Source organism: Anabrus simplex, chromosome 1 (genome assembly GCF_040414725.1).
Source record: "Anabrus simplex isolate iqAnaSimp1 chromosome 1, ASM4041472v1, whole genome shotgun sequence".
Classification (NCBI taxonomy): Eukaryota; Metazoa; Arthropoda; class Insecta; order Orthoptera; family Tettigoniidae; genus Anabrus; species Anabrus simplex.
In genome coordinates, this window is record NC_090265.1 from 1,135,491,098 (window position 1) to 1,135,508,434 (window position 17,337).

The 17,337-nt window shown below is 37.8% G+C and overlaps 1 protein-coding gene across 2 annotated transcripts in view; it reads right to left on the reverse strand.

Moving 5' to 3' along the window:
- Positions 1–17,337, reverse strand: part of LOC136858236 (lysine-specific histone demethylase 1A-like) — a 440,612-nt gene that overhangs the window by 350,630 nt on the left and 72,645 nt on the right. For both annotated transcript variants that reach the window (XM_068228515.1, XM_068228514.1), the window contains exons 7-9: positions 10,348–10,490; positions 401–491; positions 57–191 (exon numbers count right to left, since the gene is read on the reverse strand). In XM_068228515.1, the coding sequence (XP_068084616.1) occupies positions 57–191; positions 401–491; positions 10,348–10,490 (369 nt within the window). The remainder of the gene's footprint in view (positions 1–56; positions 192–400; positions 492–10,347; positions 10,491–17,337) is intronic.

Sequence of the window (17,337 nt, forward strand, 5' to 3'; positions counted from 1 at the left end):
CAGCTGTCTTTCCTTCCGGCAAATAAAATAAGTAAATCAGGAAATATAACACTTACTCGGCAGGCGTTGTTGAGGTCTCTTAACTTAGAACGAAGAATGAACTCTTGGGTTATATCCCTAGGACCTTTATTTTCATTCTGTTCCTTGTATTGTTTATTCAGATCATCAATTTTTTCTCTTAAATTCAGCATCTGGAAGAACAAGTGATTTGGATAAGCAGGAAATATTGTTGTATTCATCCTATATCTATAAAGAAGTTTGAAATATTCCAAGATATAAGGGTTGAGCATTCTACACTAATATATTATGAACAGCTTCTCTACAGAGGTGACAGTTTCTTATTCCCAACAAATCACTATGAGGTGAGATTTAATCTATGCACTAGTCATGTAATGCATACTCTAATTTGGTTGCTCTTCAATCTTTCCTGCAGACTTATAACAGCTTTCCAGTGCTGGACTTGCTTCTCTTTGACATTCTTCTCTTGAAGCCTAGAAACAAAATCAATCAAATATGTCACAATGTGCCAGACAGGCTAAATATCAAGATAATTTTTAAATCACTAATTGTCAAACTGTAACTTGCAAGTATGAAGAATGAGATTTCCACCTAATCAATACTTTATTACAAACTGTTTAAGGTTATCTACATTAAAACAGTACCGGTTTCGACCTGTAAAAAGGTCATCATCAGCTGTTGGTGAATCTGCTTAATAGCAATTGTATATAAAACATTACTAAGAACACTTCAACAAGAATGCCTTATTCTAATATAATACAGTAGAAGTCCGGTATAGCGAGTACGGCTTATAACGAGAACTCCGTTATAGCGACGACTTTTTTCTGTCCCTTCAAAATTCCTATATTAACCTGTGTATCGTCCTTCGGTTACAGCGAGAGCCCTATCACTGGCGCATCCGTTATTATGAACGATTAAGAGCGGCGATTTTTTCCGTTACCGATATTTATGCATCCCGGCGATGATACTGCATGCGATCGATTATTTTCGGCATCGTTTCCTCGCTATATGCACTAGCGATTTCTCTCGTCGACATTCGAAGGCGATGTCAGAGTCGATTAGTAATACCCATTGACAGCTGTTCCGTAAAGAAAATTCGAAATGAAAGAGAACATATTTTCGTAATAAATGCGTAAATATATCCGATAACGGTTAACTCGTTAAAAATTAAGGCTGACTAAACGACCGCTTAATTTTGAGGCTAAATACTGCAATTAAGTAAGAATGGGATACACCTCGAGATATGGCAGAGTGCTTAATTGATTTCATAGGTTAGTTTGTATTTTGTCACGTCTGGTTAAATTACGGAAAGGCTATTATGAAAATTTATAGCGAGAAAGGTATAATTTATCTACCGCCGCTTGAAGTGTGTTTTCATCATACGTATAGCACGGTTAAGATAGAATACGTGACGCTGTTTGAATAAGAAAACTGAAACGTTTGCAACAAAATGCGATCGATCATCTTCGGTACGGTATAGTTTTCTCACTTTGTGCATTTGCGAGCTCTCTCGTTGACACTGAAAGGCGATATTGGAGTTGATTAGTAATACCTATCGACTGCTGTTCTCTAAAGAAAATTCGAAATGAAAGAGGATAACATTTTTTCGTAATAAATGCGTAAATAACGTGGCCGATAGCAGTTGTTAACTCGCAAAAATAAAGACTGAATAAACGATATCTTAATTTTAATGTTATATACGGCAATTGCGTAAGAATGTCATACACCTCAAGATATGCCAGAGTGCATCACTGATTTCAGAGGATATTTCATATCTTCTCGTGTCTAGTTACTGCCATTTACATGTACATTTTTCGCGAGGAGGTTATTTCTCTACATGCGTTTCAAATATGTTTTCATGATAGGCTACATATACGGTTAGGTTAGGTGACGCTGTTTGAAGAAGAAAGCTGAGGTGTTTGCCACAGAAATCTCTGGAGTGGTGCCGTATTTCTCAGAATCCAAGACTTTTTTTTCCCCCTCAGAATCTCATGCGAAAACTCAAGAGTTGTTGCATTCGCGGCCTTACAGTAAGATAATGGATACAACTGGCAACTACCGTGGTAACCACGCTGCTTCTTTTCACATGCGCACAGAACTCATTGACAATCGCTTCTTTACTACACATCGCTACCGTTGTACAGTGTACAGTGCCAGTGTGTTTCTCAAATCTGCAGAATGGCATCAAAACATGCGACCCTTTGAATTCTTAGAAAAGCCATGGCTACTCAGTGGCAGAGTCATAATGAGTCTATTGTACTTGACGCTTAGTAAAATTAAGGTTTAAAGACAGCAGGAAGATTTTCGTGATGGATAATCGTATTGTAAAGATACGTGGAAAAGGTATTGCCGGCAAATTTTCAACGGGTTCTAGTCGATATTATAATGCCAATTTTAAGTTAATGTTTATTAAACACTCGGAAATGTAGAATAATTGTGCAGCCGCATGAAAATACGGCATAGGCCTAACTAAAGCCAAATTTCAAAATTTCATCCATAGCATGCCATGCCTCAACAAGGATCCTGAAAGCTAGTATTTATCAGCAACATCATATACCAAGAATGAACATAGTACCTGTTAAACAAGCTACAGAACCTCAGTCAATTACGTTCCCCGCAAAATTGCGGCCCAACAAAGCACCTTGATTGTGTATTCACAACGGTTGGTCTCAGTGCCGACATGCTGCATAGACGTTTGAACTTGACACCGAAACCTCAGTGATCCTCCATTCTATAGGAACTGTGTTTTCAACCTCAGTTATACAATTTTTGGAGTGTGTGGCATTCAAGGGACTCCAGCAAGCCAAAGCCCTTTATTGTACCATATGTATATATGTATCTTGTTTGACATAATGTTGGCAACAGTACATATTTTTGAATGGAACTCCAACAAGTTTAAGCCCCATATTGTAACATATCTATATATCTTAATAGTAGTATTATAATAGAATAAGGCATTCTTGTTAAATTAGTTTTTAGTAATGTTTTATGTACAATCGCTATTAAGCAGGTTCACCAACAGCTGATGATGACCTTTTTACAGGCTGAAACCGGTACTGTTTTAATGTAGATAACCTTAAACAGTTTGTAATAAAGTATTGATTAGGTGGAAATCTCATTCTTATACTTGCATTCTCAATTTATCAATACGGACAAGAAGCTGATAGATTATAGTAAACTGTAACTTAACAATAAACGGGTACTAAAGCAAAATGACATATATTGAAACAAACAATGGCAAACTAATTCAAATGGAACTCAGGCCAATGAACTACAACCCCAGCTGTTTATCTAGCTTTCAAATTTTGGATCTTTATGTCTTTGTTATCATACGTAAACTTCAGAACTTTCCCAGTGCTAAGGTTCTGGCTCACTTATGCACCTGTGTGCAATCTCTCCAGGTGATTACAAACTATCTCATATGTAAGTTACCAAGTAGGTGGCTGCGTGGTTTGGGTTACATAGCTGTCAGCTTGCATTCAGGATATAGTGGGTACGAATGTAACTGTCGGCAGCCCTGAAAATGATTCTTTGTGGTTTCCCATTTTCACACCAGGCAAATGCTGGGGCTGTATCTTAATTAAGGCCATGGTCAATTCCTCCCCACTCCTAGCCCTTTTCAGTCTCATCATCGGTGCAAAAATAAAAATTTAAAAAAAATAGGAAAATTACTTTTGACTTTCCATAATATTTTTAGAAACTAGCTGATGTACCCGTGCTTCGCTACAGAATTCTACATTGTATGCAGAATTCTAGGTTATGTAGTGTACACCTTGTGAGCAAGATTGTATCAAATTGCATAACTCTCAATGTTACCGTAGAAACGCGAAGGGGAAGTCACCAAACGTCTTTTCTCATATGAAGACTGGGTTAGAGAATTTTCATTGTAATGGTAGGCCCGCTTGTCTACAATCAGGTTGAGGAGTTTTCATTATAATGGCAGACATTCACTCCCCACCTGCGTTTTTACATCCTCAGAAAGACTCTCTTAGTGGTTTTCCAAGTGAAATGAACATAGGTCATTACAATGTCGTCAGTAGGAATGGTGCAATTAAAATCAATATGACAAACTCGATCAAATGAAAAACCACACATTTTCTCAGTTTTAACGAACAGTAATACACTCCCGATCTAACAGTCCAAAGTTCCAGAGCTGGAATGACCAAGCCGCAGACAGCCGTGATCCGTGAACATTCTTAGTCTTTTTTCGGCCGGGGGGGGGTTGAATAGTGCGAAAGTCCTAGGGAAAATCTATGCCCTTTTACTAATCTGTTTCCTAGGAGTACCCGATGAGTCGGAAAATCTAATTTCGCTACACTGGCGGCAGAAAAATCTATCTGACTTCGAGGCAAATTTTTCCTCCAAGCCAGAGGAGAAAACCCCTCTTCACTGCTAATTTGGAACAAAATGAATGTAGAATTTATCCCGCCAATATTCAGTCAGGCTGTTATACTCGGTATGCAACATTAATCCCATCTATCGGAGTTGAGGGCACCATAAGAGGCAAAGAACATCACAACAAACAGTGGTCAATGTAACGTTATTGTTGATCAATGTTATGCGCTTTCGATATTGTAGGCCTTCACATTTAATTTTCTTCCGACTCTGAAATACTTCTCTTATCATAGTCAGTACGGTAAAACCGAATAAAATATAAATGATCGGAAATTGCATTCTCTATAATTTTGTTATGTAATACTTTTCTATATGACCAATAACATAGGTATTTAAAAATAAATTTTACTCACCTACCCCTAAATTGCCATTTTATCCAGGGTCAGTAAAATTGTTTATAGCTTAGACTATAGTTTCTTCTTCCCCGACTGTATATACCGATTTTCATTACACTGTGTTAACCTACTTTCTCGTGGCTCGGCGTTTATGTAGACTTGGCAACAAAAATCTAAATTCATGAATATCTGTGTTATCATAGCCAGTACGGTAAAAATGTATAAACCGGGCGAGTTGGCCATGAGCTTGCACCCGGGAGATAGTAGGTTCAAATCCCACTATCGGCAGCCCTGAAAATGGTTTTCTGTGGTTTCCCATTCTCACACCAGGCAAATGCTGGAGCTGTACCTTAATTAAGGCCACGGCCACTTCCTTCCAACTCCTAGGCCTTTCCTATCCCATCGTCGCCATAAGACCTATCTGTGTCGGTGCGACGTAAAGCCCCTAACAAAAAAAAAAATTTTTATGTATAAGACATACATGATCGAAAATTTAATTCTATGTAACTTTAGTTATGTATTATTTACCGATAGGACCACTAATAACAAAAATATTTGAGAATTAAATTTTAGGCCTTCCCCTAAATTACCATTTCACTCAGCGTGAATAAAATAATTTATAGCCTAGATTGTAGTGGCTCATCCCCCGACTTAACACACCGATTTTCATTAAATTCTCTTCAGCAGTTTTCTTGTGATGCCTGTACATACATACATACATACATACATACAGACAGACAGACAGACAGACAGACAGACAGACAGACATTATGGAATAGTAAAAAGTGCATTTACTTGTTACTGTGGACAAGACTGATACAGAAATACCATTCTTTTCAAATTCTGAGCAATGTACAGACAAAATTCTTATTTTATATATATATACTAGCAAGATACCTGTGCTTCGCTACGGTATTATACTGAACTTCATAATTGAATGCTTAACGTTTTATATATAATACGCTGGTATTCGCAATCTGACTCGTTTTCTAAGAGATTCTGCCAAAATTCGAGATCTGACTCGTTTTCTGAGAGATTACGGGAAAGTTCCTCCCATTTTTCAATCTTTTTTCCAGCAATCGATTTCGTACTTCCCGGGCTAGGTCCAGGTATTCCACCCGGTCAGTTGGGTCCCTAAATCATTGCCATCTTTCCCTATAAGCATTTTTAATATGGATCAAATCCTTGAGGAGATCCGGCGTGGTGTCTTTTTGGGTGCCTTGGCAGTACTGAACCCGCAGCCGGACTGCATTCGTAGTCATTACCCATCCAGAACCTGTTTCCAGCGCGGTCCGCACATTTTGACGACGGTCCAGAACATTATTATTATTATTATTATTATTATTATTATTATTATTATTATTATTATTATTATTATTATTATTATTATTATTGACCCCACAGCAGGATGCAGGACCGCTACTTGGCAGTAATTTACATCTGCTGCCATTGTCACTGATGACAATATGGCCAGCACCATTGCTGCCCGTAGGAAAGTGCGCAGGATTTCTGGCGATACGAATGACATACTTCCTGCATTATTGACCTTATTATAGAGGTGAACAATTGAACGGTTAATCTCATTCCTATCGTTTATTTCGCATGTGTTTAAATTTGTATTTATATGCCAGGAGAATCTACTGTAATCTAAGAAGGTTCTCCAAAGGAAAAGATGGCTCTTGAAAACGAACCCAGGAAAGATTAAAAATGATCGGTTTATGATCAGAATAAGTACACTGAAAATCCACACCCTGTTTCCAGTCATTCAACAGGGTCAAGAATGGAATGAGTAAAGCCCCGAGCTACCGGTGAGGATAGAAATTGTGCTGGCTGCCGAAGCCTCTCGCACTCAGCTGGGCCAATGATTAATGAATGACGAATGAAATGAAATGATATTGGAGAGTGTTGCTGGAATGAATGATGACGGGGAAAACCGGAGTACCCGGAGAAAAACCTGTCCCACCTCCGCTTTGTCCAGCACAAATCTTACATGGAGTGACCGGGATTTGAACCACGGAACCCACCGGAGAGAGGCCGGCGAGGTGCCACCTGAGCCACGGAGGCTACTTATAAGTACACTAGCTGATGTACCCGTGCTTCGCTACGGAATTCTCAGAAAGACTGACTTGGTGGTTTTCCTAACTGAATTCAACATAGGTTATTACCAAAACGTCAGTAGGAATGTAGCGATTGAAAGCAATGTTATCATATAAAATACTCGATCAAATGAAAAATTGCACACTTTCTCAATTTCAATGAACAGTACTACGGTGCCGATCTAAGAGTCTAAAGTTCCAGAGCTGGAATAACCAGGTCGCAGACTGCCGTGAACACTCCTCTGTCATTATTCCGTTAAATATGCACACTACTCATTCCAATCAGTGGCTAAGAGTAGGGATTGTATAGCTCGAATACTATGATGAACCAGTGTGTTACATACCAGATATATCAGAAAATGTATGAACCAGAGAAATGGCATGCTAAAGGAGAAAGTTATCTTACATCCCAGCTACTTCCCACCAATATACAGGCAGGCTGTTACAGTCGGTACGACCAGGCGAGTTGGCCATGTGGTTAGGGGCGCGCAGCTGTGAGCTTGCATCCGGGAGATAGTGGATTCGAACCCCACTGCCAGCAACCCTGAAGATGGTATTCGGGAGATAGTGGGTTCGAGCCCCACTGTCGGCAGCCCTGACGATGGTTTTCCGTGGTTTCCCATTTTCACACCAGGCAAATGCCGGGACTGTACCTTTATTAAAGCCACGGCCGCTTCCTTCCACTTCCTAGACCTTTCCTATCACATCGTCGCCATAAGACATATCTGTGACGGTGCGACGTTAAGCAAAAAAAAAGATGGTATTCCGTGGTTTCACATTTTCACACCAGTCACACCAGGCTGTACCTTAAAGCCAAGGCCGCTTCCTTCACACCACTATTCATTTCCTATCCCATCGTCGCCATAAGACCTACCTGTGTCGGTGCGACATCAAGCAAATTTAAAAAAACCTCGGTACGCTGCAGTAATCCTATCTATCAGGGATGAGAGGAAACAGAAGACAAAAAGCACATCACAACAAACAATGGTCACTGCAATGTTATTGTTGATAAAGTTAACGAGCTTTCTATATTGCAAGCCTTCACATTAGTTTTCTTTCGACTCTGTGATATTAGGGTGTCTTACAAAATTTTTTATATCGTAGACTGTAGTTCATTATTCTCAGACTTTACATACCGATTTTCACTAAATTCTGTTTACCCATTTTCTCATGACTCGGCGCTGATATGGACTTAGTAACAAAAATCCAAATTCATGAAAATCTCCGATTATATGCGGTACGGTAACAATGTATAAGACATAAGTGATCGGAAATTTAATAACTTCTTACATAACTACTACTAACTTACGACATAACTAAAGTTATGTTAGTTATGTAATATTTATCGATATGACCACTAATAACACAAATAGCTTATTTGAGAATTATATTTCAGACCTTCCCCTAAACTACCATTTCACTTAGCATGAATAAAATAATTTGTAGCCTAGATTGCAGTGGTTTATCACCTGACATTACATACGGATTTTCATTAAATTCTCTTCAGCCGTTTTATCGTGATGCGTGTACATACATACATACATACATACATACATACAGAAATTACGGAAAAGTAAAGAATGCATTTCGTTGTTACTGTGGACATGACCGATACAGAAATACCATTCTTTTCAAATTCTGAGTAATGTACAGACAAAACTCTTATTTTATATATATGGATTTATCAATACGACCACTAATAACATAAATATTTGAGAATTAAATTTCAGGCCTTCCCCTAAACTACCATTTCACTTGGTGTGATTAAAATAATTTATAGCCTAGATTGTAGCGGTTCATCACCCGACTTTACATTCCGATTTTCATTAAATTCTCTTCAGCCGTTTTCTCGTGATGCGTGTACATACATACATACAGACAGACAGACAGACAGACAGAAATCACGGAAAAGTAAAAAATGCATTTTCTTGTTACTGTGGACATGACCGATACAGAAATACCATTCTTTTCAAATTCCGAGCAATGCACAGACAAAACTCTTATTTTATATATATAGATTACATTTCAGACCTTCCCCTAAACTACCATTTCACTCAGTGTGTATATCATTATTGACAGCGAACTATTCCCTGACTTTGCATACCAATTTTCGTGAAGATACGACCACTAATAAAATAAATATTTGACAATTAAATTTTAGGCCTTCCCCTAAACTACCATTTCTCTCAGCGTGTATAGCCTATATTGTAGCGACTTATTTCCCATCTTTGTCTAGCGATTTTCAATAAGACAGACCACTAATAACATAAATATTTGAGAATTAAATTTCAGGCCTTCCCCTAAACTACCATTTCACTCAGCGTGATTAAAATAATTTATAGCCTAGATCGTAGCGATTCATCACCCGACTTTACATTCCGATTTTCATTAAATTCTCTTCAGCCGTTTTCTCGTGATGCGTGTACATACATACATACATACATACAGACAGACAGACAGACAGACAGACAGACAGACAGACAGACAGACAGACAGACAGACAGACAGACAGAAATTACGGAAAAGTAAAAATTGCATTTTCTTGTTACTGTGGACATGACCGATACAGAAATACCATTCTTTACAAATTCTGAGCAATGTACAGACAAAACTCTTATTTTATATAATATTATACAGATTATAGATGGTACAGTATCATACCAAGTCCCTTTGGATTATAAGCAAGTTATGTATAAATTTATAACGTCAATAGCAATAAGGAGGGAACCCTCATTTCCACGAATGGGTTTTTGGGTTTTCCACAAATTTTTATACGTTGCAAGTTAGATCACTATAAGTGTTTTTTAATGTCTATTGCATGATTTGTGAACATTTTACAGTATTAATATAGCAAATTTTAGTCACTTTCCTATTTTTTCTCGATTTTGTATGTAATTTAAGACTTCTTTCTTGTTGCAATATTCTATGTATTTCAACATGCATTTCCCTCCTTTGTTCCATGAGTTGGAGTATCGCATCTCTCAGCCAAGGCTTTTCTTTGTACCGAATAGTGGTTCCCTTGTTCATACAAACTTTAGTAAGTACTTCACTGAAAGCATCCCACACTTCCTCAGGTCCATATCATCTGAATTTAATGCCACTACCTCGCTGGTTATTGTTTATCTTATTCACTCTGAACCTCTTCATGCCTGAGTTTTGTTAAGTCATATCTGTGCTCTTAACATTTTTACTTCTGTCTTTCCACAGCTTTGTTCTAAGTTGACACACTATAGGGCTGTGGTCCAAATTCACACCTGCACCTGTGTAGGTCTTAGCTGATAAAATACTATTCCAGAACCGCTTTACACCTTCTTGTCTTGTTTTTTTACTGCTTTTGCACCACCTTTTAAGAATGTTTCCACCGATAATGAAGCATTTTATTCACCACCTTCTGAAGTCCCTAGCAACAAGGGAAATGTGTTAAAAGTGAAATATCACTGATAGACTGAGTAACGTTTCACAAAGGCACCTTATGATTAGAATAAAAAAGAATCAATACTAACTTGATAACCCATTCTAGAGCCTGTCCAAGAGAGACAGGTTTGCCACCAGCATAGTTGAAATCCAGCTGATGAGACAAATAACTTGTAGCTTCCAAGAGACGATTGAACTCACGCTCAACCATCTCATCTTTGTCTTTTGGGACCTGAAATAGTGAAACAGACAACTTCAGTACAGTAAACTAGAAAGTAACTAGCTTACAGCAAAACAAAATTTACTAGAATGAGAGAAAAGAAATATCAGTAGTGAGCAATCAATACCAGTCAATTTAATAGCAACAGCAATCACTGTTTTGAATATCAAGTAATATGCACAATGATTGTTGATTTATGGCCTTTACTGTTCAGTCCGCAAGCCTCTTTAATATACTGCAACTCCCCTTTTAACACATTAATGACGGGCTACGTTAATTAACGTAGTTTCGTATTGGTGCGCGGGCGACCGGCTACGTAAATTAACGTTTTCTCACATTGCTTCATTCTTGAATGATTTTATCCTCTCCGCCATTTATTAATTGAAATATTTTGTGTTGTTTACAAACTAAAATCTTTGTTGATCAAAATTTAGATAGATATATTCTTTCCTTGACCATGCTTTCACCACAGGAAGTGTGGTTTCATAACACTCAGTACCGCGTGACCGAGTGTATTGTCAGGCGTCAGCATGGCGCGCCGTAGCAAAGACAGCTTGAACAATGTAATTTTGAATAGGTATTCCTTTCAGTCAGATGTTTAACTGTTTAATTTGGTTTGAAGTGAAAGTCTGAAAAGAATATAATTTGAAGTAGATTTTGGTCAATTGATGTAAAATTATGTTTTAAGTCTGTCATGTGTTGTGCCATGGCAGAAAAATGATTGTATCTTGAAGCATTGACATGTTCCATGGAACGATGATAAAATATTTGGAGAATTGCATGCTGATAGTTTATTTGATGTCCCTAGTGATTGTAGAAGTGTAAGTATTAGTGATTGTGAAGATGTGTGTCCGTTAACATCCATGTATCCTACTGAAAAATTACGTCCTGTTTGTAGACGCCTAATTGAGAAAACTTATTAGTTTGATTGGTAGTACGTGTATTAAAGAAATTGGAAAAATTGCTATTACTTGTTTTACATGTTTCTTGAAAATATTAGTAAATTGGTATATGTTCATATTATTGAACGTCAAGGAGGAATTTTTTTTTTTTTGTCTACTGATTCTCTGTTTAAAGTAGAAATTTGACGTCCTTTAGTTGTGTTGATGATTTTATTGATAAATTGTGCATTACACCCGTTTGATTTAGCTATTGTTTGTATAACATTTAGTTCATTTTGAAGGTCTCTTTTGGATAAGGTTATGGTGAATGCTCTATTTACCATTTTTTTATGGGATTGGGGATGGAGCGAATCATTTTAGATTGTACTACTGTAACTGTTAGAGTTGGTTTTCTAAAGATATGATAAGATAGTCAGTTCGGATGTCTAGTAATACTTACATCTAAATAATTTAGATTCTGTTGGGATTCAGATTCCAATGTAAAACTGATATGTGGATCTAGGGTGTTTAAACTGGACAGGGTATTGGCCGCATTTCCAAGGTCTTGATTTAATACAGCCAGAACATCATCTACATAGTGTGCCCAGTAGCAAATTTTATGGCACATGAGGGCTGCCTTGAGTTCACGGTGGAAACGTTCTACCATGCCACTGGCACAACGATGCTAGCTGATTGTTCAGGATCATGAGGTTTCGGTGAGAATTCCCAGTTTTTGAAATAAATGAGAATTGAACTTTCTGCCTCGGTCAGTTGTAATACTGTGTGGTGATCCAAAGCAAGAGACACAGCATGCTATAAAAGCTTCAGCAATATATTCTGCTGTTTTGCGTGCTAGTGGCCAGACTTGTGGCGAGAGGGTATCGGTAATTTCCAGCAGGAGGGAATGGACCAATGATGTCCAGATGGACCTGTTGGAAGCGAGCAAGTAAAGTTGCCAATTGGAACACTGATATGGAGCGTGACTTTGAGTATTGACATGCCTGGCAGGCTTGCACCCATGTATGGCAGTCTCTTTGCATGTGGGGCCATATGAATCATTCTGATGCTAAAAAGGCAATTGCTCTAGTACCAGGATGTTTTAGACCATGAAGAGAGTCAAAAGCTTGACTGTGAAAAGATGCAGTGATAAATGGTCTGGGTCGATGTGTTGAAGTGTCGCAGAACAGAGCGATGTTGGTTCCTTAGTTCTAGACTAACTGTGATTGAAGTGCTGATTTGCGGTTCAGTAGATCAAGGAGTTTTGCATCATATTCCTGTGGTCGTGCCAAAGCGCTGAAGTCCAAGGTGCTACTGGTATTTCCGCTGACCCAAGACGATGTATCTTTGGCTATGCTGAAGGAGCCTTCAATGTGCTGAATGTCCATTGTGAACTGAGTGATGAACGATAACTGGTTCAGTTGCACATGTGGAAGTCTATCGCGACGTTGCTGGAATACGTAGGTCAGGGGCTTGTGGTCTGTATAAATTGTGAATTACTGGGCTTCCAACATGTATCTGGAGTGCTGCATTGCTTCATAAATTGCAAGTAACTCCTGGTAATAGGCTGGCCATTTGGTTTGCTTCAGAGACAGTTTCTTAGAGAAGAAGGCTAGGGGTTACCAGGCGCCATCCACATATTGCTGGAGGCTAGCTCCAAGAGCACTGTTGGATCAATCTGTGAACAATCCCAATGGTGCTTGCAGATCAGGATGCATTAGGAGGGTGGCTTGAGCAAGGCTTGCTTTACAGGTGGCAAAGATGCTTTCCATTTTTGGTGTCCAGGATACTGGCTGAGAGCCATATAAACTGGATACAACTGCGTGGAGTGGAACCTGGTACTGCAATGCTGAAGGAAGGAACCGATGGAAGAAATTTATAATTCCCAAGAAAGGTCTGAATCACATGCAATTTTTGGGAGAGGAAAATTCTGCAGAGCTGTGATGTGTTCCAGCAGTGGTCATGTGCCTCTGGCAGAGACTTCGTGTCCGAGAAAGGTGACGCTTGGAGATGCTAGGACACTCTTGGTAACATTGATCAGGATAGCATACTCAGAGAGGTGATGGAAGAGACCTTGCAGGTAGCGCCTGTGTTCTTCAAGACATTTAGAGGAGACCCAGATGTTGCCAATGTACGCAAATGTGAAATCCAAACCAGATAGTGCTTCATCTATGAGTCTCTGAAAGGCTTGACCAGCACTCTGCAGCTGAAAGGAAACTCAAAGAGTATGAGAGGCGATATGATTATGGTCTTTGAAATGTCTCTTGGATTCATGGGAATTTGGGTGTAGGCATTTTGGTAGGTCAATAATGAAGAAAATAGTGCATCTGCGGACCTAGTAACCAAAATCATGGAGATGCCAGGGTGGATATCTGTCAGGAATGGTCTGCGAGTTTAAGGCGCAATAATATCCACACGGTTGCGCGCCTTTGTCCTTCTTCAGTACCAAATGGAGGGAAGAGGTTAAAGTAGAAATTTGTTATGGTATTAAACTAATTGATAAAGTTGGATCTCGTAATTGTGTTAAAGTTGCAACTGTGTCAACATGGATTTGATGGTGTTAGGTCTCTTATAGAACCACACCTTTTAATCATACACAGACAGACGCACAACTCTCCATATTGTAGTAAGTTTCAATTATTCCCTTCAAATACATTGTTGGACAAAGAGTCTGTGCTTTGACTGCTTACGTCACGAAGCTCGACGAGCTTGTCAATCATTTTTATATTCCTTTTTTTTTTTTTTTTTTTTTTTTTTTTACAATAACTGGTTTAGGTAGCACAGACACAGATAGGTCTAATGGCGCCAATGGGATACGAAAGGGCTAGGAGTGGAAAGGAAGCTGCCGTGGTCTTAATTAAAATACAGCCTCAGCATCTGCCTGGTGTGAAAATGGGAAACTGCGGAAAACTATCTTCAGGGCTGCCAACAGTGGGGTTTGAACCCAATACCTCCAGGATGCAAGCTAACAGCCGCGCACCTCTAACTGCACGGCCAACTCGCCCAGTATGAAAATTTGTATTTGGAATCTTCTTCCAAGGTAAAGAAACACGTGTTCTTTTGTCTTCGGAAAATCCACTTAAGGGGGGTGGATGAATTTTAAAATTAGTTGAATTCTTTGCGTGCGGACACTTATATTTCAAAAAAAAAAATTGTTAAAGACGTGAAAATTGGTATTTGGAATCTCTTTTAAAAATAAAGCAACACGCACTTTTGGGGAGGGGGGAACAACTTAACGGGTAGGAAGTGGGGTGAAAAAGGAGTTGAATTACTTTTATGAGTATACTTATATCTCAAAAACTGAAGATTTTTCTTTTTTTCTGCTAGTTGCTTTACGTCAAACCGACACAGATAGGTCTTATGGCGATGATGGATAGGAAAGGCCTAGGAGTTGGAAGAAAGCGGCCGTAGCCTTAATTAAGGTATAGCCCCAGCATTTGCCTGGTGTGAAAATGGGAAACCACGGAAAACCATACTGAAGATGTTACAGACGTGAAAATTTGTATTTGGAATCTCCTTTTAAAATGAAGACACACAGATATGTCTTTTTTAGAAAAATCGACGTAATGGGTGCGGGGTTGAAAATAAATAAATAAGGAGTTGAAATATGTTTATGAGAATACTTTATCTTAAAAACTGAAGCTGTTACAGACATGAAAGTTGGTATTTTAAATTTCCTTTCAAAATAAAGAAAGACGTATTTTTTGTTTTCGGAAAGTCCACTTACTTTGGAATAATAACAATAAGTTAATTTATTAATTTGACTACCTAATCAATACAATAAGTCTTGTCTTTGTTGATTTACATTGACATGTTAACTAAAATGGTACATGTTTCGCCTTGTATACAGGCATCATCAGCCATTGCCTTAACCTAGAAATAAAATCAGGCATCTGATTTACATATAAATAAAATAAAACTAATTTTTTAAAAGCCTTGGAGAGACTTGAACTAAAATTAACATATAGTAAAAGATATTGCAATGAGTGAGAAGTTTACAATTGGTGAAAGTATTTGCAATATTGACATTAGAAGGCTACCGGTACTATTATAATTAAAATGAACAAAGCAACAGTCTGTTATAAACAAGTGGTAAGATTGCTATAAAATTATGTTGACCGACCAGCGGTTACAATTAGACAATGACGAAAATGACGATCAAAATTGTATTTATTCAAAAAATAATGTTGAATAAAATAATGTCGAAGGATGGTCAAGTGACCTATAATTATTTGTTTACATGAGATAAAAGTCGAAAGTCAATGGCATGTGGTGAAGTTATGGTTCACTTTGATAAAAAATACAAAGTTATAGTTGAAGGTTGATGAACGATGTTTAAATTGGACCTCTATGAACCATCTCAATTTGATGCGATGCTAAAACGTTGTTAAGAATATGGGTTTATTGACATACAAGTCAAAAGGCAATGTGACAGTTGAATCTGTAAAAGGAAACTAGAAGCGTGGTGTTAATTGTGTGAAAAAATCTTAATAAAATGTTTAAGTGGAAATTGTGTATACTTACCATTTGATGATGGTGAGGGTAACTTGTTACGTTTGGGCTAAAAGTTATTGACGACTGTCGACTTCTTACTACGAGTGTTATAACTGTAGGTTTGTGTTGGAAGGGGATCTGTTTGTGAAGGCGTGACTATGGGGTTGTTTGTAGTACTTGGAGGGGAGGTGCTATAGGTGGGAGAGAAAGAGGAAAGTGTATTGCTGTGCGTATTGTAACGGTGAGATGCCGTTGGAGGGAGTGATATTAGAGTAGGTGTGGCTATGGGTCTATTGGTTGCATTTGAATTAGAGGTAATGGCGGTGAGGGGAAGGGAGGGTAGTGTATTAGTTGTAGAGGAGGTGGAAATGCTTATTGATTTGAGGTTGAAAATTTTTAAGAATATATTGGTGAGGGGAATTGATTCTTGTAATAGAAATAAAATCTGTTCGTACAAGGGGCTTTTTTAATCAATAATGTCGTTTAAGTTCTTATCTTTGTTAAAATGCTGGTCGAGGAAAATAAATAAATTTTCGTATTCTGTCATGAGTTTTCTTTTTTCGACTCTTTTGAGGATATGAAGTTCTTGTTCTATTGTAGTGAATTTATGTCTTGTGTTCCTCATGTGTTTGGCCATTGTGGAGAATTTATTGTGTCTTTGTGCATTGTAATGCTCGGCGTATCTGGTGGAGAAGCTGCGGCCAGTTTGGCCAACATAAGAAAAATTACATGTAGAGCATTTTAATCTGTATATCCTTGATCCGGAGTAACTATTGTCTGTGATGTTAATAGAGTTATGATTAAAGAATAAATTACGATTAGTGTTTTTTGTTGTATAGGCTATTTTTACATCGTGCTTCATTAATGAATTGGTTATCGGATAAATACTATGGTTAGTGAACGTGAATTTAGCATATTTTGGTTTGATGGGTTTCAATGGAGTTAAATTTGTAGCTAGTTTTAATTTGGTTTTATTTATGATTTTATCAATTATATCTGTATTAAATCCGTTGAATTTAGCTATTTCTTTAATGAATTGTAATTCTTTCTTTAAATTAATAGAGGACATAGGGATTTTTAATGCCCTATATAATAAACTGTGATAAGTGGCTTTTTTATGTGAGTTGGGTTGTAATGAATCATTTTTTATGGTTGTTGGAGAAAAGGTGGGTTTTCTGTATATTTGGAAGTCGAACTTGTTTGATACTCGTGATTTTGATGTCTAGGAAATTTAAAGAGCTATTGATCTCATCTTCTTTAGTGAATTTAATGTTATTAACCAAATTGTTAAGGAATGATAATATGTTATCACTGTTGTTGATTTGTTTATCTATGATTGCATTGGTATCATCGATATAACGATGCCAAAGGCATGATGTTATTAATAACCTTACTGTGTCCAAGATTATCGAAGTATATATCAGCTAATATTCTAGATAACGGGTCTCCCATCGCCAAACCTTCCTGTTTGTAAATTTTCTTATTGA